Source organism: Bufo gargarizans, chromosome 4 (genome assembly GCF_014858855.1).
Source record: "Bufo gargarizans isolate SCDJY-AF-19 chromosome 4, ASM1485885v1, whole genome shotgun sequence".
Lineage (NCBI taxonomy): Eukaryota > Metazoa > Chordata > Amphibia > Anura > Bufonidae > Bufo > Bufo gargarizans.
In genome coordinates, this window is record NC_058083.1 from 525,334,530 (window position 1) to 525,352,232 (window position 17,703).

At 47.2% G+C, this 17,703-nt stretch overlaps 1 protein-coding gene across 1 annotated transcript; it reads right to left on the minus strand.

The window, feature by feature from the left end:
* Window positions 1-12,708: 12,708 nt before the first annotated feature.
* On the minus strand, window positions 12,709-14,065 carry LOC122934493 (hemoglobin heart muscle subunit alpha-type-like). Its single transcript, XM_044289984.1, has 3 exons — window positions 13,971-14,065; window positions 13,133-13,337; window positions 12,709-12,850 (listed from the first exon to the last, which is right to left on the minus strand). Exons 1-3 carry the CDS (start codon window positions 14,063-14,065, stop codon window positions 12,740-12,742), a joined length of 411 nt encoding a protein of 136 aa, XP_044145919.1. The 3' UTR covers window positions 12,709-12,739.
* Window positions 14,066-17,703: the final 3,638 nt, after the last annotated feature.

Here is a 17,703-nt window from a genome sequence, read left to right on the forward strand (position 1 = left end):
GGTTGTTTGCCCAGTGCGTTGTGTCAGGGAATTTTTGGCGTTGCGGCCGGGCGGCACTGGTGCTTTGCTGGTGTATGTGGACGGATCGTGTTTGTCTCGGTTTCAGTTTGTGGCTGTTTTTAGGAGATGTTTGTCGGCTGCTGGTTTTCCTGCGAATGAATTTGCGTCACACTCATTCAGGATTGGGACCGCGACAGAGGCGGCTAGGTGGGGGCTTAGAGAGGAGGTCATAAAGCGTATAGGGCGATGGGCCTCTGATTGTTTTCGTTCATATGTTAGGCCTCATCTCTTGTAGTGGGTGGGGAAGTGTTGTTTGTGGGATCAATTTGTGGGGAGCGGGCTTGGCAGTTTGTTTTGTTGCAGGGGCAGCTCCTTGTCTTGCGTGGATTTTTGGGCATTCGTATGTCTACTGGGGGGCTTTGCGAGCTGATGTTCGGCGGAACGGCCGTCAATTGGGTTTTTCGACGGAGAAACTGCAAGTCCGATGGATTGGTGTAAGGAGGCTTCTTTGGGGGCAGGTTTTGCCTGAAATCCGTACGAACGTCTTGTTGGACCGCGCGCCTGACATTTTGGTTTTGCATGCGGGTGGCAATGATTTGGGGGTCCGTCGGTCGCGGGATGTGATACGGGACATCAAGTTGGACGTGTTGCGGTTGGTGTCGGATTTTCCGGACTTGTTGTTGGTGTGGTCGGAGGTGGTGGCGAGGAGTAGTTGGCGTTTTGCACGGTCGGTGGACCGAATTAACAAAGCTCGGGCAAAGTTAAACAAGGAGGTGGGGCGTTTTGTGCGCAGGCAAGGTGGTGTGGTGGTTCGTCATCAGGTGAGGTGTCACCGGTGGTCTTCTGGTGGCTGATTTATATGAGATCCTGGGGGAGCGATACAATGGTTTAAGAGATGCAGGACATGTTGGAGCCTGTATCTCATGTGGTTGGTGAATGCCGAGGATGGGGCTCCTGTTGGGCTAGAAGGTCTACAGGAGGAGATACTTGGATACTTCAAGGATTTGGTGCCCTTGGGTCGGTGAGTGCGGCCAAGGGTAATCTTGAAGTATAAGGAGAGATGGTTACGGAAGATACCGCTTGGTGGTGTTTATCTCCAGGATCCTTGTTACGGTACAGTGGTTCATAATGTTGATGGATGTATTAAAGTGATTATTGTTATTATTATGTTATTTGTGTGTACAATAAAGTTGGCCGTAATGGTCATTTTACCAAGCAAGAAGGTGTCAGAGTGGTTATTGGTAAGGAAGGGGCTTAGTGAATATAGCCTGAGGAGAAATCTTCCATCCTTGAAGTCAATGAGTGGTGGCACTGGGCAAGTGGGCACAGTCAGGGGCGTAGCTATAGGGGGTGCAGAGGTAGCAGTTGCTACCGGGCCCAGAAGACCTGGAATGCTGGTCAAGTTACACCTCTGGCTGGAGGGAAGGGGTTAGTTCAATAATTTGGCATGGTAGGGTAGTTTCAATTTTTACCTCAGGCAGCACAAAGGCTATATGCTTCCCTGCCCCTGACCACAGAGCACTAAGGGAAGGGGGGCCCAAGCTGAACTCTTGCACCAGGGCCCATGAGCCTTTAGCTACGCCCCTGGGCACAGCATACGCTGTGAGCCTGACACACATGCTGGCTGGCAGGCAACTGCAATTAGATTACACAGGGAAAAAGAAAAAAAAAAGCAGACTGATGTTCTAGCCCTAAAAAGGGCTTTTTGGGATGCTGTCCTTACAGCAGAGATCAGATGAGTCCTTCAGGACTGTAGTGGACACTGAATACACTTTCCTAGCTATCGATTTCCCTATTGAATCAGCAGCAGCTGCACTGTCCCTCCTCTCACTGGGAATGCAGCTTCCGAATGAATCTAAAATGGATGCTGTCCAGGAGGAGGGAGGGTCTGCTGCTGATTGGCTGGAATGTGTCTGCTGACTGAGGTACAGGGTCAAAGTTTATTCAATGATGATGAATAGGGGGCGGACCGAACATTGCATATGTTCGCCCGCCACGGCGAACAAGCTATGTTCGCCGGCGAATAGTTCAGGACATCTCTAGTATTCATATCTGCTTATTTAAAAACCATTTAAAAAAGGAAGCCAAAGCGGGCTTTGGTAGAGGTACCAGCCAGTACAAAACCCCAGTTCGGATTGCTATTTTAATTGTTCTCACTGCTCTTACCGTAAAGAATCCTCTTCTATGTTTGTGTACAAACCTTCTTTCCTCCAGAGGCAGCGGATGTCCCCTCGTCACAGTCATGGGGATAAATAGATGATGGGAGTGATCTCTGTACTGACCCCTGATATATTTTTTCCTTTAGTGATTATTATTTTTGCTCTATCGCCACAGGGACCTTGTTCCAGATCCTCCGGACATAACGTCAACATTCCAGCGACACCCTCGATGTGGTAGAACCAGTTGGTTCTTTCAAGGTGCATTGGTACAATGGTCTACCTTTTGATAGATTTTATTAGGCAAGTGGGACTGGGTGAGCACAGTTATGCATTGGGCGGAGTGGCAACAGCAGGGGGCGCAATGCTGAACCCATGCCCCAGGTGCTGGAAAGCCTAGGTACACCTCTGCTATGGTGCAGAATGGGAGCTGTAGTACATCCAACGGTATCAAAACACAGTTCCAAACAATTCACAGTGCAAATCTTCACAATACAATGTATGGATATCAGCAATGATGGAGGTTGTAGTACTCCTCTCCATCTTTCCAAAGTCTCTTCGCAGAATCTAGTACTGGCAATAACACTCACAAACATGGCCGTAATTCCCAGCTGAGGGGCTGAAGATACAGCTGGCCAGGAACATGTCCAAGTGTAAAGGAGATACCAGCTATGTCCCCCTCACTGCAGGCTAAGGGGGAATTTCAGTTACAGAAAGTTCTCCTATCTACAGGACTACACTGCTACATCCAGCTCTCCTATAAAAAGGGAAAGAATTGAGCGGTGGCATATATTTCCAACCTGCTGCTCCACGAAGTATGAAGTCCCCAGTCTCATGAACAGTGGGGGTCCCAGTAGTAGAACTATCTGAGATGTGGTGGTGGTTCTAAGGCCCAGATAATTTCTATTAATGTCAGAGTGGGGTTCCTTGGCCCAGAGGAAGTTATTCTCTGGGTCCATCCTCTATATCCTTAATGTCTATTTGATTAAAAACCTAATGGGAAGAGATCATTTCCAAATGGGCTTTTTTTAAATCCTGGACCTTTTGCACTCATTATTTAATCAGAGCCTGGGCTCACAGGAGGATCCTCTGGTGGGCCAGTCGGACACTGAGAACGTGGCTTGAGATGTGAGCGCATGTACTTCCTAAGCTAACAGACACTAAACCTAGGTCCAACTCCTATCCTCCTATGGGGCAGAGTCAGGACTTGTAATCTTGACTAGAGTTGAGCGAACACCTGGATGTTCGGGTTCGAGAAGTTCGGCCGAACATCCCGGAAATGTTCGGGTTCGGGATCCGAACCCGATCCGAACTTCGTCCCGAACCCGAACCCCATTGAAGTCAATGGGGACCCGAACTTTTCGGCACTAAAAAGGCTGTAAAACAGCCCAGGAAAGAGCTAGAGGGCTGCAAAAGGCAGCAACATGTAGGTAAATCCCCTGCAAACAAATGTGGATAGGGAAATGAATTAAAATAAAAATTAAATAAATAAAAATTAACCAAAATCAATTGGAGAGAGGTTCCATAGCAGAGAATCTGGCTTCCCGTCACCCACCACTGGAACAGTCCATTCTCAGATATTTAGGCCCCGGCACCCAGGCAGAGGAGAGAGGTCCCGTAACAGAGAATCTGTCTTCATGTCAGCAGAGAATTAGTCTGCATGTCATAGCAGAGAATGAGGCTTCACGTCAGCCACCACTGCAACAGTCCATTGGCATATATTTAGGCCCAGCACACACACAGGCAGAGGAGAGAGGTCCCGTAACAGAGAATCTGGCTTCATGTCAGCAGAGAATCAGTCTGCATGTCATAGCAGAGAATCAGGCTTCACGTCAGCCACCACTGCAACAGTCCATTGTCATAAATTTAGGCCCAGGACCCAGGCAGAGGAGAGAGGTCCCGTAACAGAGAATCTGGCTTCATGTCAGCAGAGAATCAGTCTTCATATCATAGCAGAGAATCAGGCTTCACGTCACCCACCACTGTAAGAGTCAATTTTCATAAATTTAGGCCCAGAACCCAGGCAGAGGAGAAAGGTCCCGTAACAGACAATCAGGCTTCACGTCACCCACCACTGTAAGAGTCAATTTTCATAAATTTAGGCCCAGAACCCAGGCAGAGGAGAAAGGTCCCGTAACAGACAATCTGGCTTCATGTCAGCAGAGAATCAGTCTTCATATCATAGCAGAGAATCAGGCTTCACGTCACCCACCACTGTAAGAGTCAATTTTCATAAATTTAGGCCCAGAACCCAGGCAGAGGAGAAAGGTCCCGTAACAGACAATCTGGCTTCATGTCAGCAGAGAATCAGTCTTCATATCATAGCAGAGAATCAGGCTTCACGTCACCCACCACTGTAAGAGTCAATTTTCATAAATTTAGGCCCAGAACCCAGGCAGAGGAGAAAGGTCCCGTAACAGACAATCTGGCTTCATGTCAGCAGAGAATCAGTCTTCATATCATAGCAGAGAATCAGGCTTCACGTCACCCACCACTGTAAGAGTCAATTTTCATAAATTTAGGCCCAGAACCCAGGCAGAGGAGAAAGGTCCCGTAACAGACAATCTGGCTTCATGTCAGCAGAGAATCAGTCTTCATATCATAGCAGAGAATCAGGCTTCACGTCACCCACCACTGTAAGAGTCAATTTTCATAAATTTAGGCCCAGAACCCAGGTAGAGGAGAAAGGTCCCGTAACAGACAATCTGGCTTCATGACAGCAGAGAATCAGTCTGCATGTCATAGCAGAGAATCAGGCTTCACGTCAGCCACCACTGCAACAGTCCATTGTCATAAATTTAGGCCCAGCACCCAGGCAGAGGAGAGAGGTCCCGTAACAGACAATCTGGCTTCATGTCAGCAGAGAATTAGTCTGCATGTCATAGCAGAGAATCAGGCTTCATGTCAGCCACCACTGCAACAGTCCATTGGCATATATTTAGGCCTAGCACACAGGCAGAGGAGAGGTTCATTCAACTTTGGGTAGCATCGCAATATAATGGTAAAATGAAAATAAAAATAGGATTGAATGAGGAAGTGCCCTGGAGTCCAATAATATATGGTTATGGGGAGGTAGTTAATGTCTAATCTGGACAAGGGACGGACAGGTCCTGTGGGATCCATGCCTGGTTCATTTTTATGAACGTCAGCTTGTCCACATTGGCTATAGACAGGCGGCTGCGTTTGTCTGTAATGACGCCCCCTGCCGTGCTGAATACACGTTCAGACAAAACGCTGGCTGCCGGGCAGGCCAGCACCTCCAAGGCATAAAAGGCTAGCTCTGGCCACGTGGACAATTTAGAGACCCAGAAGTTGAATGGGGCCGAACCATCAGTCAGTACGTGGAGGGGTGTGCACACGTACTGTTCCACCATGTTAGTGAAATGTTGCCTCCTGCTAACACGTTGCGTATCAGGTGGTGGTGCAGTTAGCTGTGGCGTGTTGACAAAAGTTTTCCACATCTCTGCCATGCTAACCCTGCCCTCAGAGGAGCTGGCCGTGACACAGCTGCCTTGGCGACCTCTTGCTCCTCCTCTGCCTTGGCCTTGGGCTTCCACTTGTTCCCCTGTGACATTTGGGAATGCTCTCAGTAGCGCGTCTACCAACGTGCGCTTGTACTCGCGCATCTTCCTATCACGCTCCAGTGCAGGAAGTAAGGTGGGCACATTGTCTTTGTAGCGTGGATCCAGCAGGGTGGCAACCCAGTAGTCCGCACAGGTTAAAATGTGGGCAACTCTGCTGTCGTTGCGCAGGCACTGCAGCATGTAGTCGCTCATGTGTGCCAGGCTGCCCAGGGGTAAGGACAAGCTGTCCTCTGTGGGAGGCGTATCGTCATCGTCCTGCCTTTCCCCCCAGCCACGCACCAGTGATGGACCCGAGCTGCGTTGGGTGCCACCCCGCTGTGACCATGCTTCATCCTCATCCTCCTCCACCTCCTCCTCATCCTCGTCCTCCTCGTCCTCCAGTAGTGGGCCCTGGCTGGCCACATTTGTACCTGGCCTCTGCTGTTGCAAAAAACCTCCCTCTGAGTCACTTCGAAGAGACTGGCCTGAAAGTGCTAAAAATGACCCCTCTTCCTCATCCTCCTCCTCCTCCTCCTGGGCCACCTCCTGTTCCATCATCGCCCTAAGTGTTTTCTCAAGGAGACATAGAAGTGGTATTGTAACGCTGATAACGGTGTCATCGCCACTGGCCATGTTGGTGGAGTACTCGAAACAGCGCAACAGGGCACACAGGTCTCGCATGGAGGCCCAGTCATTGGTGGTGAAGTGGTGCTGTTCTGTAGTGCGACTGACCCTTGCGTGCTGCAGCTGAAACTCCACTATGGCCTGCTGCTGCTCGCACAGTCTGTCCAGCATGTGCAAGGTGGAGTTCCACCTGGTGGGCACGTCGCATATGAGGCGGTGAGCGGGAAGGCCGAAGTTACGCTGTAGCGCAGACAGGCGAGCAGCGGCAGGATGTGAACGCCGGAAGCGCGAACAGACGGCCCGCACTTTATGCAGCAGCTCTGACATGTCGGGGTAGTTGTGAATGAACTTCTGCACCACCAAATTCAGCACATGCGCCAAGCAAGGGATGTGCGTCAAATTGGCTAGTCCCAGAGCTGCAACGAGATTTCGCCCATTATCACACACCACCAGGCCGGGCTTGAGGCTCACCGGCAGCAACCACTCGTCGGTCTGTTGTTCAATACCCCGCCACAACTCCTGTGCGGTGTGGGGCCTGTCCCCCAAACATATGAGTTTCAGAATGGCCTGCTGACGTTTACCCCGGGCTGTGCTGAAGTTGGTGGTGAAGGTGTGTGGCTGACTGGATGAGCAGGTGGAAGAAGAGGAGGAGGAAGCCGAGAAGGAGGAGGTGGCAACAGGAGGCAAAGAATGTTGCCCTGCGATCCTTGGCGGCGGCAGGACGTGCGCCAAACAGCTCTCCGCCTGGGGCCCAGCTGCCACTACATTTACCCAGTGTGCAGTTAGGGAGATATAGCGTCCCTGGCCGTGCTTACTGGTCCACGTATCTGTGGTTAGGTGGACCTTGCTACAGATGGCGTTGCGCAGTGCACACTTGATTTTATCGGATACTTGGTTGTGCAGGGAAGGCACGGCTCTCTTGGAGAAGTAGTGCCGGCTGGGAACAACATACTGTGGGACAGCAAGCGACATGAGCTGTTTGAAGCTGTCTGTGTCCACCAGCCTAAATGACAGCATTTCATAGGCCAGTAGTTTAGAAATGCTGGCATTCAGGGCCAGGGATCGAGGGTGGCTAGGTGGGAATTTACGCTTTCTATCAAATGTTTGTGAGATGGAGAGCTGAACGCTGGCGTGTGACATGGTTGAGACGCTTGGTGACGGAGGTGGTGGTGGTGGTGTTGGTGGTACATCCCCTGTTTGCTGGGCGGCAGGTGCCAACGTTCCTCCAGAGGCGGAGGAAGAGGCCGAGGCGGCAGCAGCAGAATAGGCCGAGGCGGCAGCAGCAGAAGAGGTAGCAGGGGGAGCCTGAGTGACTTCCTTGGTTTTAAGGTGTTTACTCCACTGCAGTTCATGCTTTGCATGCAGGTGCCTGGTCATGCAGGTTGTGCTCAGGTTCAGAACGTTAATGCCTCGCTTCAGGCTCTGATGGCACAGCGTGCAAACCACTCGGGTCTTGTCGTCAGCACATTGTTTGAAGAAGTGCCATGCCAGGGAACTCCTTGAAGCTGCCTTTGGGGTGCTCGGTCCCAGATGGCGGCGGTCAGTAGCAGGCGGAGTCTCTTGGCGGCGGGTGTTCTGCTTTTGCCCACTGCTCCCTCTTTTGCTACGCTGTTGGCTCGGTCTCACCACTGCCTCTTCCTCCGAACTGTGAAAGTCAGTGGCACGACCTTCATTCCATGTGGGGTCTAGGACCTCATCGTCCCCTGCATCGTCTTCCACCCAGTCTTGATCCCTGACCTCCTGTTCAGTCTGCACACTGCAGAAAGACGCAGCAGTTGGCACCTGTGTTTCGTCATCATCAGAGACATGCTGAGGTGGTATTCCCATGTCCTCATCATCAGGAAACATAAGTGGTTGTGCGTCAGTGCATTCTATGTCTTTCACCGCTGGGGAAGGGCTAGGTGGATGCCCTTGGGAAACCCTGCCAGCGGAGTCTTCAAACAGCATAAGAGACTGCTGCATAACTTGAGGCTGAGACAGTTTCCCTGGTATGCATGGGGGTGATGTGACAGACTGATGGGGTTGGTTTTCAGGCGCCATCTGTGCGCTTTCTGCAGAAGACTGGGTGGGAGATAATGTGAACGTGCTGGATCCACTGTCGGCCACCCAATTGACTAATGCCTGTACCTGCTCAGGCCTTACCATCCTTAGAACGGCATTGGGCCCCACCATATATCGCTGTAAATTCTGGCGGCTACTGGGACCTGAGGTAGTTGGTACACTAGGACGTGTGGATGTGGCAGAACGGCCACGTCCTCTCCCAGCACCAGAGGGTCCACTAACACCACCACGACCATGTCCACGTCCGCGTCCCTTACTAGATGTTTTTCTCATTGTTATGGTTCACCACAACAACAAATATATTATTTGGCCCAATGTATTGTATTCAAATTCAGCGGGATATAAATTTGAGGCCTAGTATTTAGGCGCTGGGTGACCGGTATGGATTTAGTGACAGAATTAGACTTGGAAATGCACATAAGCGTGTGTGTGAAGTTATTCTGAATGACCCTATGTGCACCTTCAATATGATCTACCCTTTTAGGGATAGATTTCAAATAGCTCTGATATAGCAGAAACGACTAAATTATGAAATTGCTAAATTGGGAATTGTATTTCAACCCAGAACAAAAAATGTGCTTTGACGGACACTAAATAACTTTCCCAGCCACAACAGGACAGCGGTAACGAGAGATTTAGAGGGATTTAAATTTGAGGCCTAGTATTTAGGCGCTGGGTCACCGGTATGGATTTAGTGACAGAATTAGACTTGGAAATGCACAGAAGCGTGTGTGTGAAGTTATTCTGAATGACCCTATGTGCACCTTCAATATTATATACCCTTTTAGGGATAGATTTCAAATAGCTCTGATATAGCAGAAACCACTAAATTATGAAATTGCTAAATTGGGAATTGTACTTCAACCCAGAACAAAAAATGTGCTTTGACGGGCACTAAATAACTTTCCCAGCTACAACAGGACAGCGGTAACGAGAGATTTAGAGGGATTTAAATTTGAGGCCTAGTATTTAGGCGCTGGGTCACCGGTATGGATTTAGTGACAGAATTAGACTTGGAAATGCACAGAAGCGTGTGTGTGAAGTTATTCTGAATGACCCTATGTGCACCTTCAATATTATATACCCTTTTAGGGATAGATTTCAAATAGCTCTGATATAGCAGAAACCACTAAATTATGAAATTGCTAAATTGGGAATTGTACTTCAACCCAGAACAAAAAATGTGCTTTGACGGACACTAAATATCTTGCCCAGCAACAACAGTACAGCGGTGGGTAACGAGAGATTTAGAGGGATTTAAATTTGAGGCCTAGTATTTAGGCGCTGGGTCACCGGTATGGATTTAGTGACAGAATTAGACTTGGAAATGCACAGAAGCGTGTGTGTGAAGTTATTCTGAATGACCCAATGTGCACCTTCAATATTATATACCCTTTTAGGGATAGATTTCAAATAGCTCTGATATAGCAGAAACCACTAAATTATGAAATTGCTAAATTGGGAATTGTACTTCAACCCAGAACAAAAAATGTGCTTTGACGGACACTAAATATCTTGCCCAGCAACAACAGTACAGCGGTGGGTAACGAGAGATTTAGAGGGATTTAAATTTGAGGCCTAGTATTTAGGCGCTGGGTCACCGGTATGGATTTAGTGACAGAATTAGACTTGGAAATGCACAGAAGCGTGTGTGTGAAGTTATTCTGAATGACCCAATGTGCACCTTCAATATTATATACCCTTTTAGGGATAGATTTCAAATAGCTCTGATATAGCAGAAACCACTAAATTATGAAATTGCTAAATTGGGAATTGTACTTCAACCCAGAACAAAAAATGTGCTTTGACGGACACTAAATATCTTGCCCAGCAACAACAGTACAGCGGTAACGAGAGATTTAGAGGGATTTAAATTTGAGGCCTAGTATTTAGGCGCTGGGTGACAGGTATGGGTTTAGTGACAGAATTAGACTTGGAAATACACAGTAGCGGGTGTGTGTGAAGTTATTCTGAATGACCCAATGTGCACCTTCAATATTATATACCCTTTTAGGGATAGATTCCAAATAGCTCTGATATAGCAGGAACCACTAAATTATGAAATTGCTAAATTGGGAATTGTACTTCAACCCAGAACAAAAAATGTGCTTTGACGGACACTAAATATCTTGCCCAGCAACAACAGTACAGCGGTAACGAGAGATTTAGAGGGATTTAAATTTGAGGCCTAGTATTTAGGCGCTGGGTGACAGGTATGGGTTTAGTGACAGAATTAGACTTGGAAATACACAGTAGCGGGTGTGTGTGAAGTTATTCTGAATGACCCAATGTGCACCTTCAATATTATATACCCTTTTTGGGATAGATTTCAAATAGCTCTGATATAGCAGGAACCACTAAATTATGAAATTGCTAAATTGGGAATTGTATTTCAACCCAGAACAAGAAATGTGCTTGAACGGACACTAAATAACTCGCCCAGCTACAGCACTAGGGACAGATTTAGCTGGATATAAATTTGAGGCCTAGTATTTAGGCGCTGGGTGACCGGTATGGATTTAGTGACAGAATTAGACTGGGATATGGCCAAAAAATAAACAGACTATTGCTGGTTAAATGCACTTGGTGTGACAGCTTCACCCTGATGTAGGCTTTAGCCAAAAAACAACCACACCATTGAGGGTTAAATGCACTTGGTGACAGGCGCAGCTTGCCCCTGATTTTGTATATGGCCAAAAAATGAACAGACTATTGCTGGTTAAATGCACTTGGTGTGACAGCTTCACCCTGATGTAGGCTTTAGCCAAAAAACAACCACACCATTGAGGGTTAAATGCACTTGGTGACAGGCGCAGCTTGCCCCTGATTTTGTATATGGCCAAAAAATGAACAGACTATTGCTGGTTAAATGCACTTGGTGTCACAGCTTCACCCTGATGTAGGCTTTAGCCAAAAAACAACCACACCATTGAGGGTTAAATGCACTTGGTGACAGGCGCAGCTTGCCCCTGATTTTGTATATGGCCAAAAAATGAACAGACTATTGCTGGTTAAATGCACTTGGTGTGACAGCTTCACCCTGATGTAGGCTTTAGCCAAAAAACAACCACACCATTGAGGGTTAAATGCACTTGGTCGCAGCTTGTGCTGGCGCACCACAAGACACAAAATGGCCGCCGATCACCCCAGAAAAATGAGACTGACAAACGGTCTGTGCAGCCTAAAAACAGTGAGCAATTGAGGATCAGCAGCTCAATGATCCACAGCTGCAGATCGATCAGTTAATCAAGTCCTTTGGAGGAGTTAATCTGCCTAATCTCGCCCTACTGTCGCAGCCGCAACCTCTCCCTACGCTAATCAGAGCAGAGTGACGGGCGGCGCTATGTGACTCCAGCTTAAATAGAGGCTGGGTCACATGGTGCTCTGGCCAATCACAGCCATGCCAATAGTAGGCATGGCTGTGATGGCCTCTTGGGGCAAGTAGTATGACGCTTGTTGATTGGCTGCTTTGCAGCCTTTCAAAAAGCGCCAAGAAAGCGTCACAAAAGCGCCAAGAAAGCGACGAACACCGAACCCGAACCCGGACTTTTACGAAAATGTCCGGGTTCGGGTCCGTGTCACGGACACCCCAAAATTCGGTACGAACCCGAACTATACAGTTCGAGTTCGCTCATCCCTAATCTTGACCTATCCATACAAAACTATGTGGGCTGTAATACATCGGAACATTAAACAAAGAATTTGTACTGCAAATCTGTTTTATAAAGTGCCCCCACAGGACATCCAGAGAACCTGGATTAGAAGCCCCCCGACCTTCTGTAGGTTCTAAGTTATATTCAGACAACCCATGGTGCTGCACCGTAAGGAGGGAGACAAAAAGGGAAACCCAATAGATCTGAAACTGGCCCAATGATAGATGGTTAAGAATGGAGAATGAATATGATATACGAGACCAGACAAGCCCATTTATGTCTTCTACACATCATGACACCATTCCTTCCGCCCCGGCTCCATAGTATACTGCAGGGATTCTCAATCTGTGGCCCTCCAGCTGTAGTAAACTCCAACTCTCAGCATGCCCTGCTGTAGGCTGTCTGGGCATGCTGGGAGTTGTAGTTTTGCAACAGCTGGAGGGCCGCAGGTTGGGCATGCCTGGTCTTCAGGATTCTGTGATGTGGACGCCATTATTAACCAAATTCACGGCAACAGAAGATCAGACTAAAAATACCAGGAGACTGGATGTACAAGTATATAATATTTATTACAGAGATCAGGAGAAGAGATCCCAGGTCATGGAGCAGTCATCAGAATCATGGAGGACAGACGCTTGTTACAGGAGACACATGGACATAGATCTGAGAAGAATCCTCCCGGTCAGCTGGAGATCAGGGCAACCGCAACCTCATTGAGGAACTTGTCACAGGCCGACTTGTCCACATCTGGGAAATGCTTGACGATGACCTCCAGGAGACAACCACACAGAAGCTGGTAATAGATGATGGGAGTCACTGCATGCTCAATACAATTCTTATAAGTGCTCATGCACACAAGCATATAACTGCAGATCAGATATGGAGATTAAAGATGTGGTATTGATAATTCTAGATGTTTTTCGCTAGAAATGGCACCACTCATCCATGGGTTCTGTAGTGCAACACCATTGACAGTGAATGTGGAATAACTGCAACACCAGATAAAGCCATGGTCAAGAGTGGCGCCATTTTTCAGCAGACTTTCTGATCCCCACTGGACAGATCTGCTCCTCACCTTGATGGTGTCCACACTGAGCTTCAGCTTGTTGGTGTGCATCTCCCGCAGTGTGGCCAAGTTCTCCTGCAGTTTTCCATAGTGGTTGAGGGCATCATTAATGGCGTGGATGATCTTCCCTCCATGTGTCTTCAGATCCTGACTGGCGGGGGTCACGTCCATGTGAGTGAAGTGGGACTTGGTGTCTGAATGGTGCTGGAAGAGACTGAGGAGACAAGAGCATCCAGTGTTATAGGAGAACAGCATCCTTACCCCATGTACTAAAGAAATCCAAGATGGACAGACACTTGGGGGGGGGGGGGGGGGAGACAGGCAGTATATGTAGTGTCTCAGTATTAAGCATCTTTTACAGGTCAGTGTTCTCTATGGACAGCACTCATCCATATTCATGTTAATGGGTTCTGTGTTGATGCATGCTCTATTTTGTCAGTGTTCACGGATCCATTGTGCAACACAGATGCCACGGATCATTAGGAAGAGATACGATGAAAAATTTCTCTCAGCTGTGCAGGGTCAGTGAAACACGGACAGCAAAAAAAATTAATAAAAACACCTGAAACATGGATCCTTCACTGACCACCTTCTCACGAAGGTGTGAATGAGGCTTTAGGAAGACATCGCTACCTTCATGTGATAGCAGCACCTCACCTGTCTGATTGTATTGTACTTCAGTTCCATTGAAGTGAATGAGGCTGAACTGATATCACAGTCTGAGGACAGGTGTAGCACTGGCATAGAAAGCTAGAGTCACTAGACATACAGGATGTGATTATATGCAGAGTATCAGCTCCTCCTTCCCAGCCCCTTGTAGCAGTGACTATCTGGCTCTGCCGCTCACCTCTCCATGGCTTCACCTCCAATCTTCTCAGCGTCAGCGTTAATCTTCACAAACAAGGGCTCCAAAGCCGCCTTCTCAGCATCTGATGGCGCCATCCTGGGATGTGAAGCTCCAGCACAAGGGCCAATCTGCACTGAGGGGCCCCAGACTCCATCATCACCTTTATATAGGGAGGAATGGCTGCTGATCCAGCACACCTGGGGCCCTACAGGAGAGCCTGACAACCTGGCCTGGCTGACAACTCCTGGACTGGAGTGCAGACACAATCAGCCGGTGGCTCCTGTAGATTAGGGGAATGTTCACACAACAAAATTTAGCACCAAAGATGCATTTTTCATTGATTTCAATGTTAATTCAAACATCGCTTTTTTCCCACTTGTGGTTTTAAAAGTTCTGCTGTTAGTTGTAATAAATTTGGCGTGATTTATGTGATTTTTTTTGCGTTCTTTAGTGCATTTTTTTTTTTTTTTTCATGAAAACCACCAGCTCCAGAACTCAGCGGAAAGTCTATGCAAAAGATGAAACTCAGGGCAATAAAGAGAGTGTTTTTGCTCCTGGTGTTTTTTTATTAGTTTGGATTTTTTCAAACAAAACAGGGGGAGCTTTATCAAAACTGGTGCAAAAGGAAACTGGCTTAGTTGCCCATAGCGACCAATCAGATTCCACCTTTCATTTTTCAGAGCTCCTTTGGTAAATGAAAGACAGAACTAGAGATGAGCGAATTTCATGTTATGAATTTTGTTCACGCTTCATTTGGTGGTAAAAGCAGAATCGCGTTATGGATTCCGTTACCGCGGACCATAACGCAATTCTATGACTGAACGCCTTTAGAGACATTCTGTTATACATTCCGTCATAATAGAAGTCTATGGCCTGCATAATGGATCCGGCCCGTTTCCGTTATGCAGGGGAGTCCTCTCCTGATCCTGAGTCCTCTCCTGCATAACGGAAATGAGACGGATCCGTTTTGCAGCCCATAGACTTCTATTATGACAGAATGAATAACAGAATGCCTCTAAAGGCATTCCGTCATAGAAAAGCATTATGGTCCGTGGTAACGGAATCCATAACGCAATTCTGCTTTTACCACCAAACGAAGCGTGAATTAATTTCAAAATATGAAATTCGCTCATCTCTAGATAGAACCTAAAAAGGGCTCATACTATGCAGAACAAAAATAAAAAAAAACTTCTTTTGGGCATATTTTTAGTGGGAGAAAACAATGTGTGCGAGGAGGAAACCTCGGGGTGGAGTAACACATGGTAGAATTTACCCCACAGACAAATCTGCCATAAATTCTTCTCATCTCACATGCAGATGTTTCCGTGGATTTCACCCCCTCAAAAAAACCAAAAGATGAAATCTGCAAGAATTCAGGGATTGATTTATCTGTGGTGTGTAGACAGCGTGCTGTCCACCCGGGGGAGTAGTCACGATGTGTAGGATGCGAGGGATATACTGTGGCCTAATGTTTGTATCACGGTGCTCCTACTTTCAGGCTGCCGCTTCCTGGGGGTCATTCTCTGTTGCAGAGTTTGAGTTGGAGCAAGGAACAAAATGAAGTCCAGACTTTGTGAAGTTTAACTTTTTTTTACTTGAAATAGATTTGCAGCAACAGAACGGTGCTTGATATTTCTCTTTCTTGGTTCCGGCAGTATGCACGGCTCTGGCAGTTGGCCATGACTTGGACTCATTCTCCCCCTCTAAGATACAAAGTCCTATTAATACCAGGAGTGGGCTGCTCTACGAGCTGCTTTCCCAAAGCTCCTGCGGCCGGTGGGGAAAACTTTTCCCTCACTGCAGTGATTTCCCCACCAGCTATTGCTATTGTATTTTTGGGTAGATATTACTTTTTTATCACTCGATATTACACTTTTTGTGAGGCAAGTTTTTATTTTTTGTTTTTTACGATGTTCACCTGACAGAGTAGATCATGTGTTATTTTTTTATAGAGCAGGTTGTTATGGACGCTGCGATACCAAACATGTCTATTTTTTTATATGTTTCAGGGTAGATCATGTTAAATTGCTATAGAGCTGGATGTTACAAACGTGGCAATACCTAATATCTAATATTATTTATTATTTTTTTATTTTTTTATTTTGATTGAAAATGGCTTTCTGATGGGGAAGAGTGTTTTATTTACTTTAAACTTTTTATTTGAAACAATTTTTTTTTTTTACACTTTTTATATTTTTCCCAGTATGGGACTTCAACTTTTGGGAGCCTGATCCTCTCTTCAATGCTGTACAATACACCTTGCATCATACAGCATTTAAGCTAGAAATGCGTCTGTGGCTGCGGCCAGCATTGGCTCCCTGTCACTGCAGCGCAGGGAGCCGATGCATAAAGGATTCACGTCTCATTTGAAGGTTTTTTTTCTGACATTTTTTCCCGTAGGAAAGGGGATGGAAAACAAACACCATAGCTTCAGCAAGATACAATATAACTGCCATAGACAGGAAAAAAATTATACTTGGGTGTCCAACATTGCATAATTCTCATAGACTTTCAGCCAATGTGGAGCAGGAGTTTTTTTCATAAAAAAAAATAAATAAAAGCAAATGAAAAATGAAATAAATAACCCTGTGTGGGAGGAGTGGAGAATGGGAGTGGTTGTGGTGCTGGCTGCAACAGTTCTTCACACAAATCATTGGCAGTCCTCACACTGATCCTCCCTGGGGCCGGGCAGTGACAGGAGGGCGCACCCTGATGTAGAGACTCCTGTCTGATGGTAGATGTGCAGGGTCCCACTACGAAGCAGCGGTACACTGCAAAACTGGGGTTAAAATATATTTTTGTATAGTAAATGCAAAAAGACATAACTACTGTGAAGGGGCCACAATGTGGGCATTAGTACTGTATGGTAGCACTAAGGGGAAATGTCCCACATCACTCTGTTTTACATTAGGATTAGGCTTTAGCGAATCAACCTTCAATTCAGAGATCATTAAAATGTATGGGCTCCACGGAGCCAAACTTTATCTCGCCTAAAGGGAGTCTGTCGCCAAAATATGACGTTACACACCACTTACATGGCTCTCTAGCACACCGATCCATGATTCAAATGGTACCGTTGTCATTTTATTCTGACTTTTTCCAGCAGGAAAAAACGCAGTTGAACCCATACCCAAATGAGGGCTCGCAAGTGCCCAGGGGCGGCGTTCGGTGTGTAGGAGCCCAGGCTGCTCTGCCTTCTTGTTACATAACTCCTCCTCAGCCTCTTTCTTGGCCCGCCCTGCAAGTCCCTTGCTTCATCCACAGGACTGGCCGATATTCCGCGCGCGCGCAGTGCACCGCTGGCCTGGGCATGCTGGCTTCCAGTCCTCCTGTTTGCTTCTGGTCCTCCCCCTTATCACTAGTTTCACTACGTTTACTGGCGCATGCGCACTAGATGTAGTGATGCCGTGCCCACAATGGGCATCACAGTGTGCAGCGTCCCACTAGTGTATGTGGGCACTGCAAAAGCTTGTTATGTCATATGTTGTATCATGCTGTATTTCATTCTTATGTAGAATCCCTGTTACCAGGCTGTCAGCTGCACTACACAGGTTCCACCACTAGATGGGGATAGCACTAATATATATATACCTCAGTTCAGGCCTAGTGAGCAGGAGATGGAGTGAGGAGCAAGGGGGAAGGAGAGGACCCCCTCCTCTCAGCTCTCCAAGGACAGATAAGGGTTCTGTTGTATAACTTGTGTAGAAGATAAAGACTTGAACTACCTAAGCTG

Coding starts and splice junctions, on each gene's coding strand:
- LOC122934493 (XM_044289984.1), bottom strand. CDS start 14,065: ATGGCGCCATCAGATGCTGAGAAGGCGGCTTTGGAGCCCTTGTTTGTG. Junction 13,338..13,970: donor GGAGGTGAAGCCATGGAGAG/GTGAGCGGCAGA, acceptor TTGTCTCCTCAG/TCTCTTCCAGCACCATTCAG. Junction 12,851..13,132: donor TCAGTGTGGACACCATCAAG/GTGAGGAGCAGA, acceptor ATCTATTACCAG/CTTCTGTGTGGTTGTCTCCT.